This window comes from Acipenser ruthenus, chromosome 29, assembly GCF_902713425.1.
Source record: "Acipenser ruthenus chromosome 29, fAciRut3.2 maternal haplotype, whole genome shotgun sequence".
NCBI lineage: Eukaryota > Metazoa > Chordata > Actinopteri > Acipenseriformes > Acipenseridae > Acipenser > Acipenser ruthenus.
Window position 1 is genome coordinate 6,894,286 of NC_081217.1, and position 27,038 is coordinate 6,921,323.

Below are 27,038 nucleotides of genomic sequence, written 5' to 3' on the forward strand. Positions count from 1 at the left end.
ATAATAATAATGATCAATATTTTGTTTTCCTATTCAACAGTTCGGATCCACTTTCACATATAGTGTATATCAATTTCTGCCTAGTTTTTCAGTGGAACTGGTACAGGTTCTGCATTGCCCTTTACGTTTTGTTCCCTTAAAGAGAATGCATGTAAATTCCATTGAAACACACATCACGATCACACCACTGAAGTCATGTTTTTCATTTTTTTAATAAGCAAATCTGCAAAATCAATTAAGCATTGTTACACAGAAAAGTACAAATCGTCTATGGCTGAAACTGTTAAATACAACATTTACAAAATAATCAAAACATTACATTATGTTTAAAAAAGTACCACAAAAATTCAAAATTTAAAAAGGATCATAACACACACAATCTATACACCATTTTTTTGGGGGGTTCAATGAATGTACAGGTGTTGGACATATATATATATATATGTATATAGTGTGTGTGTGTGTGTGCATGTAGCAAACACTACATCACTGTTTATCTTTCACTTGACATATTAGTTTGCTATTGAATATGCATCCCTGATATAAATTCTGTAATATTTTAAAGATACATTTTCCTGTATTTCCACATCCCGTGCTGCACAATTTCCGATTCCCGAAGTCTCCTGAGTGATGACTTTATGCCAGTGGTCCTCAGCGTTTTTTTGGCCATGGGCACATTTGTGGTTTTCTCATAAGGTGGAGGGCATGCTAATTTTTCTCTGTCGATATTTAACTGATGGCTTATTCCAAAATATGAAATAAAAAGGAAACTAAAATACAGATTTATCAAATGGCACAGAAGCAGACACGAAGAGCACAGGGCAGTAGATTGTAATGACATTGGCTCTGTCCCAGATTTTATATGGCCAATCAATGCAGCTCAAAAATAAGCTATCTCAGTATGCTTTTAAATTTGATTTGAGCTGCCAGCATTCCTGATATGATTTGATATGACTATCACGTGATTCCTCAAGAAAACGTGAACCAAAGAACGCAAGCAAGACAGCAGCCAGCTGGATTGAGCAATAGAAAAATGACACAAATCCAGGTATCTGAGCATCAAAACACAGCTATTGAAGACATCATAAAAGGGAAGAGTGGGGGTAAGGCTGACAATCTCAAAGGCATGTGTTGCTATATGTGATGGTATTCCATTACAAGTGTTTGTCCTGGCTGTCCATGGTACCTCCTCTTGACTATGGGAAGGGTTTAAAATTTCACCAAACCTAGTACTGTAGTATGATCTGTCAAATAAAATAAATAAATAATGACAAAATAAAAAAATAAGGCACAATAAATGTTAACCACTGCCCGGTTTGCAGCAAAATATTGCAGCTCTGTGTCCCATAGCCTAATTATAACTGCAGTAAAGAACAAGCTGGTGCTGCTTGCAGAACACATGCACAGAATAGTATTAGTCTGCTAAAAGAACCTCTAGAGCTGATGGGTAACAGCATTGTAGAAGTCAAGAGCAACAGGGTGCAAGGTATTTTCAATTAATGTATGTATAACAATTCTAACAACAATAACTATAATAATAACTATAACAATAATACAACGATAGAGATGCACAGTAAGCTTCGTTCAGAGGGAATTTGCGTAAAATGTAAAAATCTTCATTTGGCATTATTTATGTATAAGGGCCACACACTATACAGTATTTTATAATCTTATTTACTTTGTTGATTTGTTAAGTTATATTATAATACAAACTGACAGCTTTTAAATCATAAAAAAAAACATACAAACTTCACATTCATATGTGGATTGGCAATCATAATTTTCCTGTTACCAAGACACTCCCCCTGGTGGCTGATGGATGTTATGACAGATGAAGAAGGCCATCCCCATGGCCTTCAACCATGAGGGCTCTGGCTTACACCAAGAGACCAGCAACGAGATGTGACATCATCACTGACGTCATGTAAAAGAGAGGTTTTAACTCAGGTACCCAAGCTTGGCTCAGTTCTCTTAATCCACAACTTAAGATGCACCTTGGCCTAATATAGGCCATACTTAGGAACAAGAGGTTACAAAGATCTAGTCACATTCCTACAACCTAGCCCTTGATACACATACCGGTGAATAGTTCAGTAACCAGCTGCTATTTAAGAATGCTGAATACTTGAGCTACAATAACATTCAAAATGGAAACTAAAAAATAAACGCCATTAAAATTAAGCATATGGTAAGCCCTGGTGTCCAGAATGCTGTATTTTCTATATCCAGGTGAACCACAATTTGGCCACCATGTGTATTGAATTGATTCCCTTGACATTACGTTTCTTCCTCGAGTTACTGCTTGACTCAGCACAATGTACAGTAAAATGAAAACAAAGCTTGGTGTAGCCCCAGTCCATTGGGGGCTGGACAATTCTGATATCACTGTACCGAATTGAATCTGCAGAGGGGCTGTCCTGGTAAAATTACTTGAAATGAATAAATACATACATTTGAACTGAGATAGATATTTACAGAGCTGTCTTTAAGCGAAGAACAAATGGAACAGCTTTACTAAATGTTTGCTCCAAGATTCAGGGTTCATGTTTTCACTTTTCAGAAGCGACTTACTAAATCTTTTCCAATAATTCCCCTAATCTCATAGTAAAAACTATCTGCCGGCACTATGATCCGACACACCTGTCTCTCTCACGCACACACACACACATTAGTGCGGGTTTGTAAACAGGTTTAACTGTGCACCTCTTAAGTAAAAGAATATATATATATATATATATATATATATATATATATATATATATATATATATATTAAACAACGATGGTCTAGCTTCTCAAAGTTATATACTGCAAATTGCCATTAGCACACATCTGGTCTGCAAGGCAAAAACAGCAATTACAGCACCATAGCAAATGGATTGTTAACTTTATTGGGTGCATTTTTTCTTTCTGAAATTGTGCTTATGATGATTTGGAGAAAATGGCTTTGGGGATCTAACCCTGTATCATTTAATGGGTTGCTTGCCGGTGTTTATGTTTGATTGATTTAAAATTTTTGTTATTTTTTTTTTTTTTTTTTATCTCAGACAAGAAACATGAAACAGAAGGTCCTGATTAACCTTTCTCCAGTGCAAAGTTTGTGCCACTGTCTTTTTCTAAGCGGAAAACAAAAAAAAACTACACAAAATATCCCTTCAGTTAACTTGTTTTTCCAGTTAGGCTAATATTTTCAGGGATAAAATATAATTTGTTAGTCATTTTTAGCAATAGTCTACAACAAATGATTTTCAATAAAACTAACAAAGAATAAATATTTGTTAAAAAGAAAAAAAAAAAAACTTCCTGAAGCTAGGAACGTTAGACTTGCACATTTTCTCTTATTTGTATTGAATCTCTCTTATTAGAACGTGGTGCACACTGTGTGCTGGAGTTATCAGTTAGTTACTGTGGCCCTCCCCTCCCACCAGTAAGTATTCCTTTCCGTTCGGTGTCCTGCTCTCCCCCTCAAGGCTGCTGCTGGTACTGGCTCTCAGTGGCAGTGTAGAAGTCCTCCAGCACACTCTGCTGGTACTCGAAGGTGGGCCGGTCTTCAGGTCTGTTCTTCCAGCACTTGAGCATGATCTCGTAGAGCTCCTCGGGGCAGGCTTCTGGCCGTGGCATGCGGTACCCGCGCTCCAGGGACCGGATCACCTCAGGGTTCGACATCCCTGAGAGAGGAAAAAACACCTGGCTCAGGGACTGACTGGAACAATTAAGCATAGTGAACACATGGTAAGCATAGGTAGCAAAGAATAGCGAGTGAAAGCATGGTATTGAAAGGATGGTAGAGCATATGTAAGCATTGTAAAGAATAGCGAGGTAAAGGATATTAATAAACATAGCAAGCCAGGGTAAACTATAGTAAATGCATAGTATAACCACAGGAAAAGCAGAGGAAAACTACACAAATACAGTGGCCTTTATAAGGAAATAAGGGAACCAGCAAGACAACAACCCTCTGAATCAGCGAGCTAGTGTTTGTGATGTGCTGTTCTTTCCAATAACAGTTGAATGTATTTGAAAAACCCACACCCATAGAATGAATCATGTTAATATTGTAATACAGAGATATACAGCCCCTCTCGCCCCCTCCGCTCCTCCACCACCGTCAGATTAGCTGTAACCTCCCTCCGCTCCCCTGCTTCCAGAGCCCGCTCCTTCTCCACCCTTGACCCTCAGTGGTGGAACGACCTGCCCACAGATATCAGGACTGTTCAAGACACACCTGTTCAGACAGCATCTGTAAACACCACACCTCTCGACCATACTTGACTATATGGCACCCAATTGTACCAGTATTTGCATCAGCTTGTATTTGCACTGAACTGCTCCATACCTTGCAGTATTCTGCTACTGCTCTTAATTATAACTACTTCTTGTATCTTGTCTTTGACTTTATTCTTATAGGTATCCGTGTTCCCGTTTTTTGTAATTGCTCTTATTTGAAATCATTCTCATCCATTCTTAGTACTTACTACGAACTTATATTGGATTTAATCGTATAATAAAATATTTTTAATATAAGTTAACTGCTCTTAGTCGAACCCACTCTTACATGTAATTATTTACTGTATTCTCTATTTTTTGCTCTTATTTGATTTTTAACTTTTGCTACTGATTTTATTGTACTTTACAACTGCTCTTATCTGTAATGTGATATTCTGAACTGTGGTACTTTACAATGCAATATTTTGTAATGTGATAATTTGTACTGTGATATTTTGTAACAATTCTAAGTAGCCCTGGATAAGGGTGTCTGCTAAAAAATAAATAAATAAATAAAATAAGTACTACATAAGCCTATGGGATTTAAAAAAAATGGAAATTAAAGATTCAAATCAAAACCATTAATGAATAATATCAAAAAGTGTATTTGCATGCAGTTACTTTAACTACCATGATTGCTATCATAATCCGCACAAGTAGAAGTTCTAAAAAGTCTATTGAGTTCTAAAAGGTCTGTTCAGAAACAGGCTTAATTCAATCACATTGGTACAAAACCAGGACGCACACTGCTACTACAAAGCTATTTGTTCCACAGTGCACTTTCACCAACACCCTCCTGCAGTACACCACACTTTTTACAGTTATAAATCAAACCACAAAACATCACTGTGCAACCTTAATACTGTATAGCACAAGAAATAACCCCAATCAACCTGTCCCTAAATGATATGTGCATCCTGGGTGAAGGCTGAAGGTGCAATACTATGTAGGCTGTTGCCACTGACAGTTCATTAATGGGGAAACAGCAACGCTGGTGTTTAATGCATTAACTCTGTGATGTACAGACCTGGATAAGGAGTGCGTCCGTACGTGATGATTTCTGTTAGTAGGATGCCAAAGGACCAGACATCAGATTTGATCGTGAAAGAGCCGTAGTTAATGGCTTCAGGAGCTGTCCATTTGATAGGAAACTTGGCACCTGAAAACATGAAAGCATTGACGTTACACAGCTGGCTCAGTCAGGAAAACTCATGCGATAGAGGACAAGATTTGTTGAAGCTTACACAACAAATACAACGTTATACATATTTTTATTACATCTTTGGCCTCAACCTTCGAGGTACCCCTGCCCATAATTTAGTTTGCTGATAGTGGAGAGGCTGGCTGTAGGGAGGCCATGGGCAGGGGGGCAGGATAGCTGCCCTCCCCTTTAGACAAGGCCGAAAAAACAGGTGGAGGCTGGGGAGGAGGAGGCAAAGTCTGACGTACAGCGGGGACGAATGGATTGAGGTAAGATATAAAGCCCTTTCTAGGTGATCATTGGATGTGCTGTTTATCGAATGATGAATGAAATATTAGCCATTTGACTGACGAAACGAGTTCTGGTAAGTTGTTTTTATGGCCCAGCTCTCCTGACTTACCTTCTCTGGCTGTGTACTCGTTGTCTTCGATGATTCGGGCCAGTCCGAAGTCAGCGATCTTGCACACCAGCGACTTGGACACCAGAATATTGGCAGCTCTCAGATCCCGATGGATGTAGTTCTTCTGCTCAATATAAGCCATCCCCTCTGCAATCTGAACAGGTGCAACAGGACGTTAGGGGTCAGTGTCCTGCATGTATTTGGAAGTAGGCGGGGAGTGCTAATATTAGAAACATACAACTGAATTCATTCTCTTCACTGTTGCATTGTTGTCTGAGCTTTCATTAGAAATAATAATCAATTGAATTTACAAAGTTTCTTTGAGAATGTTGTTCAGTATTTCTAAATGTACTCCTATTGAGTGCTTCATAGGTATGATACTGATACTTTAAGCTGCTACATCAGATAATTGTTTTCTTTACATTATTATTATTATTATTTTGAATCCTTCAACCCTTATAAAAGTGTTCCATGGTAAAAGCATAGGCATGTGTAATAAAGCACAGTGACAGCATGGTGAAGCATTAGGTGAGCATTGTAAAGCACAGAGAGGTATGCTAAAGCATATTAAAAAACAAACCAGAGTTTAACCACGGGAAAAGCATTTGAAAAGTGCACCAATACCATACCAAAATACAATGGGAAACATTTATAAGGGAACAGACAACCAAACCGACACTATCAGTCATGGTTAGTGTGGGCGTGGCTGTTCTCTACAGCAACACGCTACCCAAATCAGCCCCCCCCCCCCGGGGGCTTCGGTCTCATCTGGTAGAGCTCAGTTCTATCAGTAAAGGAAATCTGAGGGCTGTTTTTTTGTAAAATGCAACTCTCTGGAGACAAACACAAAAACCTCCAATTTAAAACTACTCAACTAAATTATGAATTGAGTACTGCCGAACATGCAGTATCGTTTTTCTTTCTTGTGATCTGTCTTTTCCTGAGTTTCAATTGGCAATCCATATTGTTTCCTTATGAATTTTAAAGATACGGTATACTGGTAACATGTTCTAGTAAGTAATATGATTGATTTTGGTAATGCAGAGGGACTGTGAATACACACTGTAGTTCAATGTGCTGTGCCTAGACATTCATTTCATGCAAACCCTGTCCTCTTATCTTTTCCCTGCGCAGGACCCTGTGAGAGAGAGATTCCTATCTCAAATGTTTCCGACCCTGAGAATCTCCAGTTCACAAATTGCAAACGGAAATAACATTTGCAAACAGAAAATATGTACTGAAAATGGAGAAGATAAATTACTGGCAGCTGAGCGCTATGTTCCACATTCTTAACAGAGAACGAACTTCCTCTCCTCTTTCAGCAACAGACTGAACTCAAGAATCACCCCTCTGTACAGACACTTCCCTATTGTCTCTTTATACCACAGCCCAACCTGCTTAATACTGACCCTGTTAATGTCACCCACTGCTTATTATAACTGCATTGAAATGTCTGTGCTCGAATATAATGGGATGCAATCCCATTGATCAGTCCTACCACTGGTTCCCATCCCACTTAATAACACTTTGAGAAAAAAGCGTATGACTGTATGAATGTATAACCAAATAGCAAACAGGACACTGCAATGGTTACAGCTTTCTGTTTTTAATTATTACAATGTGATGTACATGCACAGTATAGTAGACTGTATAATGATAAGACAATGCTATAAATAAACACTATTGTAAATGTACTTCCTAGTACTGCACTTCAAGTTCCTCATTAAAACAGGCATCCTTATTCAACTCTGCTTAGTGTCGCCATTTTGAGTAATATTAAGATGATATGAATGAGTCTTGCTGAGGCCTGGTGTGTTTCTCATCTGACAGGCACCTTCCAGTTATCACACGACCACCAGACGCAAAAAGTTGCTCATCAGTTTCTATTTGACTACATGGAATAAACAGAGTCACCGATGTCCAAGATGAGACCCTGAAGGAGTCCAGGGAATGCCAAGGAGCGGATGGCAAGCTAAAATTGAAGTGTGACACACAGATGGGTGTGTATCCCAGTGTGTATTCTTGCAAAGTTTTCTTCAGGGGCTATAATTGCTTCAAATACATTTAAAGCAGTTAGAGGAAGTCTATTTATATTAAAAAGTGAACTCCCCCCCCACCCCCACCCTTGTGGTAGAAACTTCAGAGAACAGGTGCTTGTTGAAGCCATTCCCTGTAAAGACTTCAAATCTAATCACAAAAAAAGTTCTGCTTTTATAACTTCCTCTTCTCCTTTCTCATTAGGGAATAAAAAAAAAAAGTTTTGCATACCTGTTCTTTAATTTTTATAATTAGCTTTATTTAAGCTTAAAAGCAGTCGCCATTTCAGAGAGGCACAGTTGGAACTGCATGGGCAATACAGGCTACTCTATCAACACATCACCCTAACTTACAACTTGCGATACGATCGACAGGACTCAGTGGGAAATATCACAAAGGAAAACTCACTGCTAACACTGGATTCCACATAGTCCACAACGTGTTAAAACTGAGGGTGGGTGCCCCTGTTAGAGTCTTGTCTTCAGGATCATTCAATAATCGGGCAAGAGACCAGGACCTGGCATTCTACAGGAACTGTAAGCATGTTGCTCAACCAATGAAGGGGTGTGCCTAAGTGTCATTAGTTAGCTAAACTAGCAAGGCTTTGTTAAAAAAATCGCTTTTAAAGGTAACACATTAAAGGGGCTATTCCCATAGATTACCATGATCTCTAAGAGCAGTGTGACGGAAGTGTTCACAGCATGTGAAAAATAATTCTTGTGACGAATGTCTATGCAAAGTTTAATCTAATTTGGCAATCAGAGACCAAATGTCATGTGAAAGTAGAGAGTGAAGAAAGGTGGGAATGTATGTGCACAGGCACCTCCACTGGTGGATACATCACTACAGAATACATTTAATTTCCACTCCCACCTGGGACCTGCTGTCTAGCTGAACTAGGATTTTAAAAGTATTATGTTTGGACATGTCTAAAATAATTTGTCCAAGGGCTCTGCAATAGCAAAAGCCAGAGATTTCCCTTCATAGATTAGATCGGACTACAAAGGAGCACAGACTCCAGTGCTTCAGACAGTGCTCTGTGTGGGTGATCTTTAGAAGAAAAGGAAGCGGACGTTGTTCCCCAGAAGCATGCAAACGGAGACCTTAGAGATTCACAAAGCACCTTAGATGTGGAGTCTGAAGCCAATATAAAGCCGAGCTCTCGTTCATGCATGCTTGCTGAACGGCTCCCCTGAAAATCAAACGGTTATTTTTTTTTTTAGCAATGATTCTCACATCATAGAACTGTGTGGCCTTTAAGCCACAGCATAACTGAAGCTGAATGATCCGGCTCAACTCAGCCTCTAGAGATTTGAATATTCAAATGCAGCCTGACGCAGGACACAGGTGCTTATTGTTTTTAATGAACACTGTGTGTATTGTATCAATGCAGACTCATTTTCTTCTCATCTTTTGTTGTTGCAGCAGATACCATGCGGCTGTGTTCTATTAAACAGAAACTCAAGTGTGGTGAAACTGAAGGTCAAAGCAACATAATTAGCTATGTTTACAGGGTAGCCCCAGTGCGACTGATCTGCACTGACAGAGAAGTAAAAAGCCCTTTTAACAGTTGATGGAAAATTGAAGCAAGATCAGAGCCATCTGTGTTATGGCGTGAGGGTGTTGGGCTGTGTGTGGGTATGTGTGCGTGGGTGTGTGTGTGTGGTTGTTCCGCTGCGTGCATAGGGTTGTGATCCTTCTTATTGGGGCCTTTAATATTGAATGTTTTCTTTTTTGTTGAAGAGACCAAAAACTCATATGTGCCACAGAGTGAACTTAGATGTGTTAATTAGCTTGGATCTATTTAATGCATCAAAATTATAGCACCAAGGTATTGCCTTAAATGGCATCAAAGCTTTGCTATAGCAGTAGCTACCAGGTACTTTTATTAAGAGGGAACTACTGTACATTCTGCCCTTTGGTGATGTCTTATCTGACATTAATGGCTCAATGTAATCCATTATGAGGCAGAGAATCAAACACGTGACACAGATAACCCTAGGATTAATACACAGGTATCCTCATGGCAGCCAATAACAAAAATGATGACAACCGTGTGTAATTATTTATTGAATCCAGAGTGCAGAGTGCTGTTGTGTGATGTGATGTTGTGTTCCACCCCAGAGGTATGTTCTCTTCAGTGGATCAGCTTGACAGTGTGTGTAAAGAGCTTTGAATTCCAAACCATTCCATAACACCTATGCTACCTATGAGACCAACAAAAGATCACCCCTAATAACATGACATCCTGCCCCATTTACACAGCACATAACAATCCATATGTCTTACCTGGGCAGAGAAATCAATCAGTTTAGGGAGCTGCACCCGGTTTCCCTCATCGCTTTTCAGGAAATCTAGCAAACTGCCTGCAGGGACATGACACAGGTTTTATACAATCGGAAAAAGCAACAAACTATAATGTAGCAAGCTTTAACAAATGTAGCAAGTTACACTTTTTTTTTTTTAGATTTTCAGTTGCAAAAAAAAAATCAAATGTTGGTAAAAAAAAACATTTGCAAACTTATTTACCAAGCCATTGTTCCCATTTGCAAAATCAAACCGCTGGAGCAGCGATTCTCATTATACGACCCCATTATTCAGAGAGAACCGAATTTTACCCCAATCCCACTTCCTTTCTCCAAGTAAACTGCCTCCAGTCTGCCAGAGCAGCATGCACTTTACCAGTCTAAAAAGCGTTTGTGATTCAGTGACTTTGTAAGCTCAACAAATATGTGGGAAAATAAAGGTGATAATACAGTATAGCCCTGTGGCATAAACGTTTAATAAACTTTCACAGTGATTTTAAGGTTTCCCATGCATTTCTCATGCTGCACCATGCATCGGGCTTGTAACCAGGAGGTCTCCGGTTCAAATCCCACCTCAGCCACTGCCTCATTGTGTGACCCTGAGCAAGTCACTTAACCTCATTGTGCTCTGTCTTTCGGGTGAGACATAGTTGTAAGTGACTCTGCAGCTGATGCAGAGTTCACACACCCTAGTCTCTGTAAGTCGCCTTGGATAAAGGTGTCTGCTAAATAAACAAATAATAATAATGCATCCTTTACAATGCTTTTAGTATTGTATGCTACACTTTTCTAAGCCTTTACCATGCTACAGCATAATGCAATAGCTCAATAAATCAAGTCAATTAGGCCCAATACCCAATGTGTACTGCTTTATGTTATTTATAAGTAAAAAATATGCTACTTTTGTCTTGCAACGTATTTTCTATGTGATGTTTAGAGATACAAAAAAAACTGCTATGTGCTATTTTCTTCCTGTTGGTCAGACTAGAGTGAGGCTTTTTCTGATTGTGGTTTACAGACTTGCTATATAAGTATCACACAATTACACAGAACGGAAGACACTAGCCAACTGAAAAAGTAAGAGAAGACTAATTGGTTCACTTGGCTGTCAAAACTCTACCCAGTAAAATTACTAAATGAAAAACAAACAAGTCGGACAAGCAGTCTTAAGTTTTCAAATTATTTTATGTTCTGGAAAAAATTTGCAAATGTCAATGTCTTCAGTATTCGTGTGTATGTAAAATGCATGTTGTCTTTTTTAAGTCATACGAACTGTAATGAAAGCAGACCGTCTTTCATACATGAACCAATGTACTCTTCAAAGGAGTGATAACCAGGCTTTAAAATCGCACTGTATCACTGGTACCCCTTTTAGCATTCTAAATATCCACTAACTAAACTTGGTTTATCGCTACATTAGGTTGTGTGCTACCACACACATATTTAGGTTAGGACCCTGTTCATTATTTGTAAAACTGGCACAGAATGTACCCAGTAGCATAGACACACTGACGGGTTAATATAATCAGGTAAATTTAACTTCAGCAGTTCAGTAAAAAGCAGTTGTGCAATGGTGGCCATGAACAATGAGTAACCTTGTATGACGGCAGCCATTCTTAACATATTTGTGTTTTTTTATCACCAGAATAGAAAGAAAAGAAAAGCACAGAACACTTGTGTGGCCTACTATGAAACATGTCCAAAGGCACATTTTCTGAAAGGAGAATAAAACCATTTTAAAACACTTAAACCTAGCAAGAAACAACTGCTTTAAAAGTTGGAGAAGTTATGATAGGGCACAGGAAATGTGGAAGTAAATTTGATCAGGACATTTCAGAAATAATGAATGGAAATGAGAAGTCTGTAAAGAGTTCATCCAGATTTCAATGCAATGATCTTAGCCAGACAGACGCATGCTGGAGCGATGCACCCACCTTTCTCCATGAACTCAGTGATGATGTAGATAGGCTCCTCCTTAGTGACTACCGCGTTGAGTTTCACCAGCTTGTCGTGCTGCAGCATCTTCATCAGGTTGGCCTCGTCTAGGAACGCTTCCACTGACATGGTCCCCGGCTTCATCGTCTTCACCGCTACCTTTGTGTGCTTGTTGTACGTGGCTGGAGGCAAAGGGTTAGAAGAGGAGGAGTCAGAAAGTGCAGTCAAGCCAGCGTTAGAGACCGGTCTCAAAGAACAACCTGCCTGGACCTTATACGAGAGTTCAGAGAATTATAGTAAAAGACTTGTAGACCTAAATGCATTACACATGGAAAAGTGTGGGGAACTGACGAACTTCACTGAAGATTAACATGGCAAATGCAACACCAGCTGTAAACTTGTAGGAGGTTCATCCTCTTATCTTAGAGACACCTTGTCTTTTCAGTGCTTCTATAAAAATAATTTACACAGGAAGTCAATGTGTGAATATAAGCTTTTTTTTCAAAGCCTGACCTACCCATCCACACCTCCCCAAACTGGCCTGCCCCCAGCCTCTTTTCCAGCTTCAGAGACTCCCTCGGGATCTCCCAGGCATCCTTCTCCCATGGCTTCTGAGGTTTCAGGTTGATACACGCCACCGTCAGGGCCTGACACAGACCATCCCCCTGTCCTAAACACCCAAACAACACCCACAAAGATAAAGACTGCGAGTGTGACAGCTGAACAAGCCAAACAACAGAACATACACAAAACAAGAGCTCACATAAACACCCGGATTCTGATACGATCAAAGAATGTTGTTACCTCAGTTTGGATAACCAATTCTCTAGGTACAGTAGATGGGAAACTCTAAAGCATGACACATATACACCTTAAATTCATGTTATGGTGTGTTATTGAATGCGTATGATTTCAATAAGAAATGTGTGAATTATTTATACACAATTTTATTTACATATGACGATTTTTAAGACAGTGAACAGCACACTCCAAAGGCTGAGCGATAGTTTGCATGCAGCGTTATAAACATGTAGATAAACATCCGAGGCAACTTTTATGGTTAATAAACGAATCAGCCAGCCAATACAAGATACAGGCTCTGGAACCAGTGTGAGGTCACTGAAGAGTGTAAGTTACACAGCTGATAGCCCTCATTTACCAGCCACAACCTTATTGAATTCATAGACAGCATCCTAGAGAGTGAACATGCATTTTTATCTGGGCTCCTAGATAGTGAATTATCAACCTGAAACATAAACGTTTGTTTTGTTTTGCTTGGTTAAAGGTAGGGAAGCTCATTAGTGTCACAGATACAAAATCTTTATTCTGTCATTACCAGTTAATATTGCGTTATTTCACAACAATGATTGCGTTATTACGAAATAATATTGCGTTATTTTACAATAACTAGATAGTTTGGGTAATTCACAGCACTCATGTCATTATTCACTTCATTTTGTTTTAAAATGGGTGTATTTAATGATAAAGCAGTACAAAGTATTTATTGTATAGGTAAGACACAGTCCTTGCTTCTACTTTTTTGTCTCTAGGGGTCCGGACACACAAAAGTTTGAAAACCCCTGGCCTAATCTATGTGAACATGAAATGGGCTGAATGAAAATGTGCATTAATTTACTGCAGTAACACTATTTTTTCTAAATGTTATAGAAAACTGACACCAATGCAAACACATTGTTTCACATTTAGGGAACTGGAATAGAGATACTTCACAGCTTCTCACTGTTCAGCTGCACTTCTGCACATCTGCTGCACTATGACATCTTTATCACTGATGAAAACTATCTCGGAATAATGCAATATCATTGTGAAATCACGCAATATTATCTCGTAAGAAGAGCAATAAATATTATTTTAACTATGGCGCTAATGAGCTCCGGTATAAAGGTGTGATAAACAAAATCTAAAATCTTTTTTTTTACCTCTGATTTAACTCTGATTAGCTCCAGGAACATAATCACTTGTTCCTCTACTATTTTATTAAGTAGAAGAGCTCTTCTTTTTTTGCTGCTGCTGCTTCCTGTTACCTAATCACTTCCTGGCCCCACATGGGCCAGCTTGACTAAAACAATCATGTGGTGTCTATTTAGTGGCATACCTCAGTGCTGTCTCCCCTGAGTTTATAAACCTACTTTTCTGCTGACCTCATTTGACTATTGTATGTAGTAATGAGAATTAGATGGTCAATAAATGACCTCTGGAGGAAAATACCAGTAGGATTAATATCCAGCTGAAGGCTGAATGTATTCACATCATTACAATGTGGATCTGCAGCTCCAAGCCCTATTCAGCCTAGTGGCAGTGCCAGTACTCACTCTTGTAGTGGTTGATGAGATCCTGTAAGGTGAGGAATGTGATTCTCGGAGAGATGTAAAAGCCTCCATTATCCAGCGTTCGGATCTTGTAATGCTTCACAGTGTCCCCAGACTGGGTGTCACTGTCTCTGACTGACAGAGAATAGCTTCCTGCCAGTGAAAAATTAAAACAAGATACAGATCAGGATAAAAACAGGACTGACACACCACTGTACTGTAACAAAGAAACTGATAAAACAGCATGGGACATCACGAGACTGGCAATATTTCAGATTTGGTTAAGAAAACACTTAGGGCGTCTAGACGGAAAGATCAAGATCATTTTGTCACACAATTACCAGTGTTGCCATTACATATGATAAAGGGAGGCAAACCTTGGACATTATTATTATTATTATTATTATTTATTTCTTAGCAGACGCCCTTATCCAGGGCGACTTACAATTGTTACAACATATCACATTATACAGATATCACATTATTTTTACATACAATTACCCATTTATACAGTTGGGTTTTTACAGGAGTAATCTAGGTAAAGTACCTTGCTCAAGGGTACAACGGCAGTGTCCCCCACTGGGGATTGAACCCACAACCCTCCGGTCAAGAGTCCAGAGCCCTAACCACTACTCCACACTGCTGCCCTGGGCATACAGGGGATTCCTTTGAAAAAGTCACTTACTTTAGACACAAAAACATTCAAGCCACCTTGGTGCTTCCTAAGACTGATAAGAAAGCATCTAACAATATCTAATACATGTCTGAAACCGTCCTCTATAGATACTGCACTTCAGTGATAATTACAGGGCTCATGAAGTTTACCAGGTGATAACTGTTTCCCGAGAACTCCTTATGACATTCCCTAATCAAAAGTGTGCCATTTTGTTTGAATCCCAATGGAAGTCAACGGCAGAGAGAATGATAGATAATGCCATTGAACTCACCTTTGGTTGTCTCGCTGTCTCGGATCATGAAGGAACCGGTTTTATTTCCAGGTGCAAGAAGCTGTCTTTCAGCGTCTTTACGGCTAACACCTTTAAAGAACCATCTGAAGGAAGTAAATATGCAGTTATTTATTATTAAAATGATACAAATTCATAATGCATTTGAACTGCCCTTCGCTGCACCAGAGTAACCCTCTGGATCACATCGTGCCCAAGTCATTCTGTTTCAATACTTTTTTTGGCAACAAGTTTTGTGTCTAGAAATATATATATATATATATATATATATATATATATATATATATATATATATATTGATTTCTTCAATGATAAGTCATATGGGGCGGAAAAGGGCTTGACGTTTTTATGTAAGGAGTAGATTAATATCAGCCATCTAATTTGCAAACGCTTCCTGTAGTCACACAGCAGATACAGTAATTACCAACCATATATTCTTAGCACTCCTTGTGAACCCTTGACTGCACATGTTCACCACTGACACCACTAGGCTCTTGTAAAACATCTACAGGTTTAATTCCGAATGCAGGCTGTAATTAAGACAGTAACTCAAACTAGTCAGTCAGCTTCTTCTTAATTGTTCAAGATCACTCTGTTAAACTGAAACAAACCTGATCTGCAGTCCATATTATTAAACGACTGCACCAGATTCTCTACTTGGCCACCCCTTAAACTTGCATATTGAGTGACATGGAGTTACGCTGGGGGGTAACCTGAAGTCATGATACCAAGCAGGTTGGTTGCAATATTACTTGCAATCAGTACTTTCTTTGTATGACAAGTAACATGATTAAGTGGGGTAGATAATTGAACACTGGAGTAAATGCTTTGAAAACATGCCTCATTTGATCCTAATATCATGTGATCTTCATACTGTATGCTATACAAAGAATAGTATGATGATACGTATAGCTGGGTATTGTGACAGGACTTGGGTACAGTCCATTAGCAGGGGTGACACCTACTCCTCGCTCTCCAGTGAGTTGACTTTGGCACAATAGTTACTGGGAATGTAGCCCTCCTGCCCGGTGATCATAGACTTGGCACTCCACCATTCCCCCGACCTGCAATACAAAGAGAAGAGGTACTTGAGCACTCTATAAAGAGCAATGTGGGTTATGCAGGGAGGCCAACCTTCCACACACAGGAAAAAGGGGCAAATGAGACACATTCAATCTACTGTAATACTAAACAGGATGTCACAATGGTGGTCGGTCTTATATTGTCCACATGTTAAATAGCTGATGCTGTGATGGGACAACAGATCAAAAAAGGGAAGTCCCACAAAAACAGAGACATCTTCTGCTGTTTTGATATTTTTCTTCACATGACCTGGTTCATTAATCAACTGGGAGCTTGCTATCAGAGTAATTTCCCTCCCCATCACTCGTGCTTTTCTCAGAATTCAGACTACAGTATTGGCAGGATGCTTCTGTTTAGCAGTCACTCTCAGCCTTGTTGCATGTTTTCACTGTGTTACTAAAACCGGAGGTGGAGAAGCAGTGATACTGGAGACAGCAACAGTACTGTGCTGAGAATGCAATAAAAGGGTTACCGGTTAAGAATTGACTCAATCAATATTGCCAGTTGCCATGGTCACTTTTACAAACACGTCTTTGATCTTGCTTCGGCACAAAACCACAAAACTCACAGGGAAAAGGCCATTAAATGCAATACGCTCAGTGAGTTAATCAAATCAACCACACACAGCACAGTCCCTGTATAAGGAATTCTGTGCTGTGTAATATATATATATATATATATATATATATATATATATATATATATATATATATTTCACTGACTGACCCATCTTCAGATAGTAATATCCGATTTCAAACCCAACAGACAAAAATCCTCCAACAGACAAAAAGCAGTACTCACTTTTGTAAGACTTTTAATTTCTCTCCCTTCTTAAAACTCAGGTCCCCATCATGTATGCCTTCATAGTCGTACAGCGTGATGACCACCTCTTCAGGACCTGAGGAACAAGAGAAAGAAGACACATTTCCAGGTGGAATAGTTCCTTCTTGACAAGCGGTACCCTAATGGTAGGCAAAGGTGAGACCATGCCAAGCATTGTCAATGGTAAAAAGATTGGAACTTGTGTTCCAGTGGCACAGAATAAAATACCATTTAACAATAATGGAAAGAGCAGCAAATTATATGGTATTACATGTACTAAATAGCATTTTATTTAATAGCAAGCATTGAGAGCAGTAATTTACAATTAATTCATGAAGCAGTTTAAGTGTTAGTATCATAATTCTTCCATGTAGTCACACATTCACCGTCACACAACTACAGTGTATTTGAAAAACTGTTTTTATTATTAGTAGTACAGTACAAGTCAGGGTAAAGTTGAGAATTGAGAATGAGCTGAAAAAAGTGTGAGATTTTCTCTGTTTTAGTGCTTGTGCCTAAAAATAATCCTGGTTTTGACCCACGATGGCACCCGTCACTTCCTATCAGCTTCCCCTTTTTAAATATGAAATACATATTTTGCCAAAACAGATGTTTTCATTCTGCTAACAGGACGGCTGTCCAAATCACAAATGAGATCACAGCAAACTTGCACATACTGTGTGAGGGTCAGTATCTCGGCAGGCATTCTGTGATAATACACTGTTGATATAAGCCATGTAAAAGAGCAGGGACGTATCTCTGTATAAGATAAAGAAACTGCACATGATACGTCAATGGCCAGGAATGCACTGAGGGGTTTAGTCATGCGTGTGGACTGTCTAAATAAAAACATTTTATTTTGACTTAGCTTGGATTTACTTTTTTATGCCGTTACTGTATGCAGCCTGGTTCTTCAGTGTGCTGTCTTTAATGTTCTGCCTATTTATGTAAAGAAGTAAATTAGCAGACGATAACAGATGGGGTTTGTGTTTTGGACAGCACATTTTACCCAGCCTCGCCATCCTACTGCTTTTCAATAAGGTCCTGGACATTTTCTCTATCTGGCTTTCTACCATGCTGCCATTGCGGTCATCTGTGGTAAAGGCCGACACACTGACTATATGGACACTGGTGTGAGTAGCCATGCATAGGTGAAGAAGCCAAATCTGGATAACAATACAAAGTAACAAGCAACAAACACATGAAGGATGTGGGAGTGAGAGGGTAGTAAAAATCAAACCAGCTGTATAACAAGCCTTGCCAATTTAAACCACAAACACATGTTTGCTAGGAGTTGTGCCACCTGCCCCCATCGTATTCAAACTACCTGTAGGAACTGATACCACAGCTTGATACATGGCCTTTAAAACAACTTGACTGTATCTTTGTCTCCTGTTTTACATAAATGAGCCCAGAAAAAAAAACAAAAAAAACATTCAGTATCTTCTTTTAGTGTATTCATGTAGGCATGTAAATTCATACATAGCAGAACCAGCTTCTAATTAAAATGGAACGCCTTCCTACTGTATATGGTTAAGGAGGTGAAGTGACATCCTCTCATGTTCCAGTAGGGAAACAGATGGGGGCTAAATGAATGATAAAACTCCGCTGATCTTTCACTAACCTCTTAAACTTTCACCACTGTCTGTTCATAACAGTCAACAGCCACATCCGATAAGATACAAGGGTTGCTACACTGCATGTCAAATGAATAAGAAACGAAGTCAAGTAGACAAACGTTTTGGCCAATCCTTTTTCAGTGTGCGTTTGGTGGAGTGTTTTGAGTGTTATGGATGTACTGTGTGTCGGCAAAACTTACCATCTGTTGTACATGGCAGATTTGATGAGCTGTTTCTGTTCTATTAAAAAAAGAGAAAAGAACCATTACAATTGGACTTGTTTTACTAGCAAACCTTTCTTATTTCATTTGTGTGTTATGAATCTATTGTCTGTGCATGTAGCCAAGCTGAATTGTAATGTCAGTGCAGTCCTGTCGTGTTAAGTCACTGTGATCGTTCATCAGGTGTTAGTAAAAAAGATAATTTTATGAATGTGGCAATTATATTACATATTCAGTTGTACACTGTTAAAATCTCAAATCTCAAATTGTAATGTCCAATTCAATCAATGTATTAACTGTTCACAGAGTAACACTTATTTAGAGTGAACTAACTTATTCAGTGATGTCTTAATGAAGAATGAATGGTGATCGCGCTTATTATTTAGGCAGTGCCTTATTTCAGTTTAATGGGATGAATGTTTAAATTTATGGATGACATGTCTCCATATTAGCTTTGTTCATTGCATGAAGTTCTCAAAGGTAGTTTTCAAGCTACCAAAATCCCAAACCCTGTGGCATTAACGAAATTCCGTCTGGCCTCGCCAAAACCTGCTTTGCGTAAAGAAAAAGCTATTCACTTCCTTGTTGCTGTTATTCACATGGTTCTTTCTCAAAAGTCAAGTTCATTTTCCAGTCAACTGCAATTGCAACGTGCTTCTATTTATAGAACAGCAGATCATTTAAGAACACGTAAATTCCGTTTCTTATAACATATGGAAGGCCTTAAAACTAAATGTCAGATTTTCGGAATACGTCCAAACAAAGATACCAAACGCTGTCTCATAATGCTTCTGTAAAAGAAGTACAGGTTTAGCTCATCCATAAATGTTAACACTTATCTTAAAACCTGAGTCTCGTGGACCCACCTGTAGACAATGAAAACAACACTTCAGTCAGTGGATACTGGCTTTGAAGGTCTTTGCAAAGCTCAATGAAAGAGATCATTTTCTGAATATGGCACAAAATGCATGAAATGTGAATTATTTGTTTGTGATGCATTTTTACCAATTCAGATTTTCAGATGAATGACATAAAATGATTAAAGCCCCTCGGTGATTGTTGTTGCTGACAGATGGAGAGCCTAGAAGATGCAGCACATTACCCTCCCTCTCCCCCATCAACTCATCCCTCCCCCCACCCCCACCCCTGCGTCCCTACTCCCAGATTCCTACTTACAGTCTTAATACCAGACGTGGGATCTTTCACATAATGAGCTTGTTGGGATTTACGTACTGAATCTGTTTTCATGACCTTGTCATTGCCAGGCAGATGCTCCTCCTTTGATTTTGCACACCCCATCGTCCTGCAAAATAAAACAAGCCAAAAGATTAAGCCCATTGAAAAGATCCTTGTAGCTGAGATCGAGGGATGTGCAGGAACCAATGTCTCATTGTCAGTCAGGGTGGCACTGATTCTATTTTGAACATTAAAACATCTTGAAAATGTACTTTCTTTCTGTGTGGACAGACAACAATCTTGAAGCTACAGTATCCTAGCCAAGACTATTCTAAAGACATTTACAAGAGAATCAGCTAAAAACAAACTTCAATAAAAAACAAAATACCAACACATATTGCAAACATAATTTTAAAAGAAGAAGGAAAGGCATTCTAGATGGTTTACATGCTATAAGAAGGTATGCCACGCCTATGATATTGCAGTGTCATCTAGCTCTACATCAATAACACGTATCACAACACAGGAACAAGATATGGCCTTCGACAGCAATCCAGTGTCATTAAGCACCACAGTGTGTGGAATAACCAGTATTAACATTTCCATGAAAAGCCTATTCTCCTCCACCATCTTGCTCACTCCCTGACTCCCACAGTAAGGTCACAATCAAGATAGCTGCACTTAGGAGTATTGTAATAATGGCAGCATTTTGAATTGTAATCTATCTAACAGTGGGGATGTCCAATGGAATCGGAGTGGTGCATACAGAACATAATCCTCCCCTACCACACCCCCCCCCCGAAACAGCCCATCATACAAAGTAACCCATCACCATTCTGTTTCCTGGCCTGTATATTGTGACTTTAGTACAGGACTAGGCAATCTTTTTGACAACTAGTAACCTTATTTTTACCCTGTTGAAGATCCATTAAATGATTAGGTCTTGGGTGGATCTAATACCCCACCCATGCTGCCTAAATAATGTGCAATCAATGGGAGGTAAAACCATGTGATTGTCATTCACTTTCTCAAAATGATTGTGTATTATAGTTTGAATAGAGTATTTCTCTGTAAATTGATGAAATGGAGAGCCAGTGATGCCTAGCTCTGCTTTACGAAAGCAATAACACACAAGGGTGTTCAATTATGGTCCATTATTGGCCTAGCGGCATTGAAGCCAAGTGCCGTTAGCCTGTGGATTATGTACTACATGTGAATACCTTGTGGTGTGTTACTGAGCCTATAAAATCCCAAGTGAATGAATTGGTTGTCAAGTGAATCAGGCAGAGTGCTTCTTAAAGTTCCTTGCTGTGCCGGTATGGTGACATGTCTGCACAGGTTGCAACACTTGTTAGCCAATGAGATTGCTTCCTCTTTTGTTGCCATTTAAAGTGCAAAGACTGGTATGTAATGTTACCAATATTATTCTATAAGCTATCCACACAACCCAAACAATGCACATTTAAACCACATGATTGCTATTCACAATCACGTTTTCAAATTGTGATGATCGTGTGAACAGGGTATTAGCAGCTTTACATACCAGTCTTTGTATGTATTTTTTTTTTTTACTGGAGCAGAAAACTACCAAGTCTCAAAAAACATACTCAACATACATATGAAATATGAGCTCCAATGGCAGTCTAATGATAGATACACACATGCATGGAATGTCTATTGACTGTTTATTAACATGTAACTACACTTCAGCAAAGGGTTAACTGCACATTAATTAAAAACGTATTTATGACACTCAAAATAATGCGCAACCACATATTGTGTATTGAAGTGTATTGTATTGTGTATTGAGCAAAAACGCACACAGATTTAGCATCGTGCCCATCAACTATCACTTAATAGAGAGGAAGAAATACAACACTGCAGTTCAAAAAGAAATATAAACCCTGTAAGAGTATGTTTTGTGATGAAATATTGCTGATTTGAGGGTTAAGCTCTTAACATGCTATTTTGTTTCCTGTGTGGTAACATAAATTGGTATGACATTTAAGTTTATTTAAAAACAGAGTTTTTTTTCCTAATTTAAGAAAATGATAATAGATGTTCCTTTCATTATTGTATCCAGCCAACCAGTTCCCGGTATAACAACTCAACCAATAAAAAGCAAAAACTCCTGTCATAAATCCAGTGCTGCCGTGACTGTTACACTGAACCTCAACCTTCTAATGCAGATTATACTGAACTTACGTGACATGACAAGCCACTTGTAAATTTAGTCATCTCTGTTGTTTGCGTTTTAACTTTTATATCGCTGAAGAAAACACATACAGAGGAGGCTCATAATCACACAATAACCGCACCTGTACCAGAAAGGCTCAAACTATATCTATCAAATCAGTTTATCAGAACATAGCAAAATGCAATCCGAAACGTCTATAGAAGGCTATGCATTATGAAAGTTTTCTGAAGATTTGATATAAAAAGACAGCAGACAAACAAATGGATGGACGGACGAACAAGATCAGTGGATCATAGTCCCTATTTTTTGACCCTATTAAGCACCATAGAAAAAAAACCCGGCTCAGCTAAATTGCCATTGCGCTGACTCTATGACAGTAAGGGCGTGCAATCGGGGGTGTGAGTGGCTCCTGTTGTGTGGGAACAGGAGTTCAGAGCTCCACAGCACAGACCATTCAGACACTCGGATCTTCCTAATTGCATTGCTTGCATATTTTTTAAAACCTTTTTTTTTTAAGCTTGCAGACACCATAAAAAATTCAATGTGTTGTGTTGTATTGCAAGTTTAGCACTAAGGCTGGGGAACTTAGATAACTCATTTTGAGATTATTTAGTTCTCTTTTGAGGTTCAGATGTGTTTAGGTTGAAAGATATTATGTATTGCAGGCCATGGTTTTAGTAGAAGAACGTACTGTAGCTCAGAAATATATATGGAATAAGCCCAGTTACCATGTCCAGTATCCTAGAAAGCCATGTTATTTTTTTTTAGGATTTTAGGATTGAGACATCATTTAAATGAGTGTGAGTGTGAGTGTGAGTGTGCGTGTGAAGTGTTTAGTGAAGGCAAAGGCCCAGCCTAAACAGCAGTGTTTACCACATTCCGGCGCCTCCTTAAGACCCACCTCTTCAAAGAGCACCTGTAGAACTCCTCTGTTTGTATCCTGGGACACTATCACCCTTCATGTAAATGTGCTTTATTTTGCTCTTATCAGCCCCCTATTTTACTGCATTTAATCCTGTACTTCAGAATACTGTAATCTGCCAAGTGTTTAACCTGTAGTACTTTGTATTTAATCACATCCTGATGTAACTATCACTATTTAATCATATCCTGATGTAACTATCACTATTACCTGCTGTATTATTGAATTGTGGTTTGTCAAACTTGTACTTTGCTTGAACAAAAGTTATTGTATTTCTTGCTCTTATTGTATTACTTGTATTGTAACGCTTGAAATGTTTTTGCTTACAATTGTAAGTCGCCCTGGATAAGGGCGTCTGCTAAGAAGTAAATAATAATAATAATAATAATGTCCAGAGTTACTTTATTTGAACTGTTTATGTTGGGCCTCGTGTTTCTTTGTGTTCGTTCTGTTTTGTGTTAAATAAAAGTGCACAAAGCGCTTAAACTGCAGCGTGTGTCTCTGGGTCTGCTTTCCTGCCACTGACCAGCCTTGACTGAACATTGTGTCTAGATTACAGTAGATGAAACAACTTCAAGATAATAAAAACCACACAGAGGACACCGATCATTTAATTTGAGCTATCTCTCAATGAAAAGGTCAGGCCTGCTCTTCTGAGTGAAGACTGCACTAACCGTCTGCAGTTTTGAGTGGAGTCACAGTGTTTTTCCTACACCTCTCTCGCTCTTTGCAGTGCTGAAAGAGTAAAATGGGAGTGACTCTGACAGTAAATGAAATTAATTTAACGAGGCTGACACCTTCAAAACAAATGCTTCACATTTTATTAAATGTGCAAAGTTTTAGCAACGCTTAGTGTCACTTGTGATGAACAGAAACAACCACAAATTATAAATGTACAGTAGAATGTATCGGACCTTCTCAGTCCAGCATGACCAGGAAATGAGCTGATGATCAAACAGTGGAACTTGCAGCTCTCTCCACCTCCCTTATAAGAGCCTCTCATGGTAATTTTGCACAGTAATTTTGTAGTTGTACTATGCTTCTGCCATGGTTATACAAAGCATTTACCATAAATTACCCCGGTTTGATATGTTTATCATTATGCTTTAGCATACCTTGCTGGTCTTTGCAATGCTTACCAATGCTTTACCATGCTTTCCATATGCTTTATTATAGTGTGCTGTGTTTTTACTGTGGTAAACCTTTATAAGGACTTTAACTGTACTTACTGGCTGAGGTGGCAGGAACAAGGTGCTTGTTTTATAGCTCGAGTGGACAACATTTTTCAAAAAAGAATTTCCGCAAAATAAAATATTTTTAGTGTTTAGAAAGTGTGACTGATTCTGGCTGTAAGAAGTACTCATTTTTTTGCATCAGCATTTTAGGATGCTTTAACCCAATCCCAGAATGATAGAACCAGTCAAAGCCCAGTTAAATAAATATACAAAACAATAAAGAACAGAAACACAGCACTATATATACCAGCTTAAAAAAACTAAACAAAAGACAATACAGGTTAAGAGTGTTTGAAAGTGTGTATTGACTGCAGAGAGTATTGCAAGGAAGCAGAAATGAAACTTCATTCGAGGTCAAAATGAAACTTAGTTAATTATAATTCTTTGGTAAAAGGTATTAGCAAGGACAGCACTGTGTCATGTCTACCACTCTCCAGTCTAAATCAAGCCAAGACCGATCTTGAATGTCGTTAAAAATAGATATATAAATCAGACTACATTATAAAATTGTAAAAAAAAGTATTTCTAATAACTAGAAAAATTTGGAAACGGTATTGTATTATACAGCTAGTCCTTGAACCTGCCCTTTATATGCCAACAGACAAAACCACCCCACATACTGCATGGTTCATGTTGTCTTCATTTTGAGACAATGCCAGAATTCTCATTAGTTTAGCCTGATGCTGCTACACACTGTATACAATAAAAACGTATGTCAAATATTTGATTTATTTTCCAGTTAATGTAAAAAGGGATAAACTACTAAATGTTTCCCTGTATTTGTCTGTATTAATCCTGCACCCATTTCTGAATTAAACTTGTTGAATTGGATCCCAAAATGTTAATTATAGACATATTGGGCCCTAGTCACAAAACTTTTCAAACCCCTTTTTATTAAAGCTTGCCGTTCATGAAACAGATTAATGACAATGTGCAATAGTTAAGATTCTGGGGTTTGGGGAACGTGCAGTGGCAGTCAGAAACAGGGACCTCACTTAAGGTAACTCTCACAGGACAGAATGGTACGCTGACTATCGGTATCTCAAAGGGTTAAACACGCGTCTACAGTGTTTTATCGGGTTGGACGAAACTGGAATACAGCAAGTGAAAGTGAGCGCTATAAAGGTGCCTCTGTCTGCCACTTCCTTACTTTTACATCGGAAAAAACAATACATTAAAAAAGACTTAACCCGCTAACAACATTACACCACGTTTCAGTAAAGTATAATACTAACCAACTGTCGTCTTTTAATAATACTGTTATAATACTGTTATAATTATTTTGTAAAGAAATATAATAAATATATAGCGTTTGTTAAGCAAACAAAGTTAAGTTGTTGCTTCCTCTTTTCTCTCGCATAGGCTACTCTACTGAACAGAATAAAATATACCTTGAAACCAGATCACAACACATACTAACTTTTTTATTTAAGTTTTTTATTATTATTATTATTATAATTGTGTAATTGTTATATACTGATCTGTTTATGTACCCTCAGGCTTGAAGGCTGTTTCCTATAATACACTATACTGTAGCGTTACCTGTAAATAACGGCTCTTTAATTTATATTACAGCATCCTGTCAATAGACGAAAAGCGCAACACTTACCTTTTTAAAGTAATAGAACTCAGGCACTTCTAAACACAGACAAATCCGAGCAAGGTGCGTGCGATAAATGTTCTCATATAAAAGTAAACATTTCCGTTCTTTAATTATAAAACACAGCTAAAAGCAAGCGACCGACGATGTCAGCTACAGTCATGCATAAGGAAGTCCAACTAAGAAAATGACAAATTGGGTAACGCTTCAGGCTTCACTGAAGCTCAGTCAGCACCGCCCTGTTATGTTTACAATACTGTAATTTCACTTAGATTTGATACCCTGCTTTTTTTTTTTTTTTTTTTAATTCGCGTGTTTTTAATAACTTACATTTTCCAACAATACAGTTTGCAAGTTAAAAAAAATATTATAATAATACAAATAAATACATAAAAATAATAACAATAGTCGTCGTCCCCCCCCCCCCCCCCCCCCAAAAAATCGATATTATTTATTTATTTATTTATTTAGGGGTGGGGGGGTGGGAAGGGTATTATGGGGTATATTATTCTCGTCACAACTAGAGCAGTTTTAATGACAACATTTTTGTTTGATAGTTAACGAATATGTAGCTTCAAATTACATTTTTGTAGTTTTTGTGACGCTTGCAACTATTCTGAGTGGGATTACTATTGCAATTACTATATATTAGCAAGCATCAGCGCCATCTAGTGAACACCTACTCTCTATTACCAGAAATACAAAAGGAAACTTTATCTGGTTT

General features: G+C 38.5%; 1 protein-coding gene across 4 annotated transcripts; it reads right to left on the minus strand.

Moving 5' to 3' along the window:
* Positions 1-193: 193 nt before the first annotated feature.
* Positions 194-26,484, minus strand: LOC117430462 (tyrosine-protein kinase HCK). 4 transcript variants are annotated; one of them, XM_059004054.1, is made up of 13 exons: positions 26,324-26,484; positions 20,418-20,487; positions 19,164-19,203; positions 17,324-17,420; positions 16,405-16,503; positions 15,422-15,525; positions 14,478-14,627; positions 12,662-12,814; positions 12,144-12,326; positions 10,193-10,269; positions 5,867-6,020; positions 5,293-5,424; positions 194-3,667 (listed from the first exon to the last, which is right to left on the minus strand). In XM_059004054.1, exons 2-13 carry the CDS (start codon positions 20,481-20,483, stop codon positions 3,465-3,467), a joined length of 1,458 nt encoding a protein of 485 aa, XP_058860037.1. In that variant the 5' UTR covers positions 20,484-20,487; positions 26,324-26,484; the 3' UTR covers positions 194-3,464. The 4 variants fall into 4 exon arrangements, with proteins under 4 accessions (XP_058860037.1, XP_058860036.1, XP_058860038.1 ...); XM_059004053.1 differs by having other exon boundaries at positions 20,361-20,487; XM_059004055.1 differs by lacking the exon at positions 26,324-26,484 and having other exon boundaries at positions 19,164-20,050; positions 20,361-20,489.
* Between the last annotated feature and the right edge of the window lie 554 nt (positions 26,485-27,038).

Coding starts and splice junctions, on each gene's coding strand:
- LOC117430462 (XM_059004053.1), bottom strand. CDS start 20,483: ATGGGGTGTGCAAAATCAAAGGAGGAGCATCTGCCTGGCAATGACAAG. Junction 14,628..15,421: donor AGACAGCGAGACAACCAAAG/GTGAGTTCAATG, acceptor TTTCACTGGCAG/GAAGCTATTCTCTGTCAGTC. Junction 5,425..5,866: donor CGAGTACACAGCCAGAGAAG/GTAAGTCAGGAG, acceptor TCATGTTTTCAG/GTGCCAAGTTTCCTATCAAA.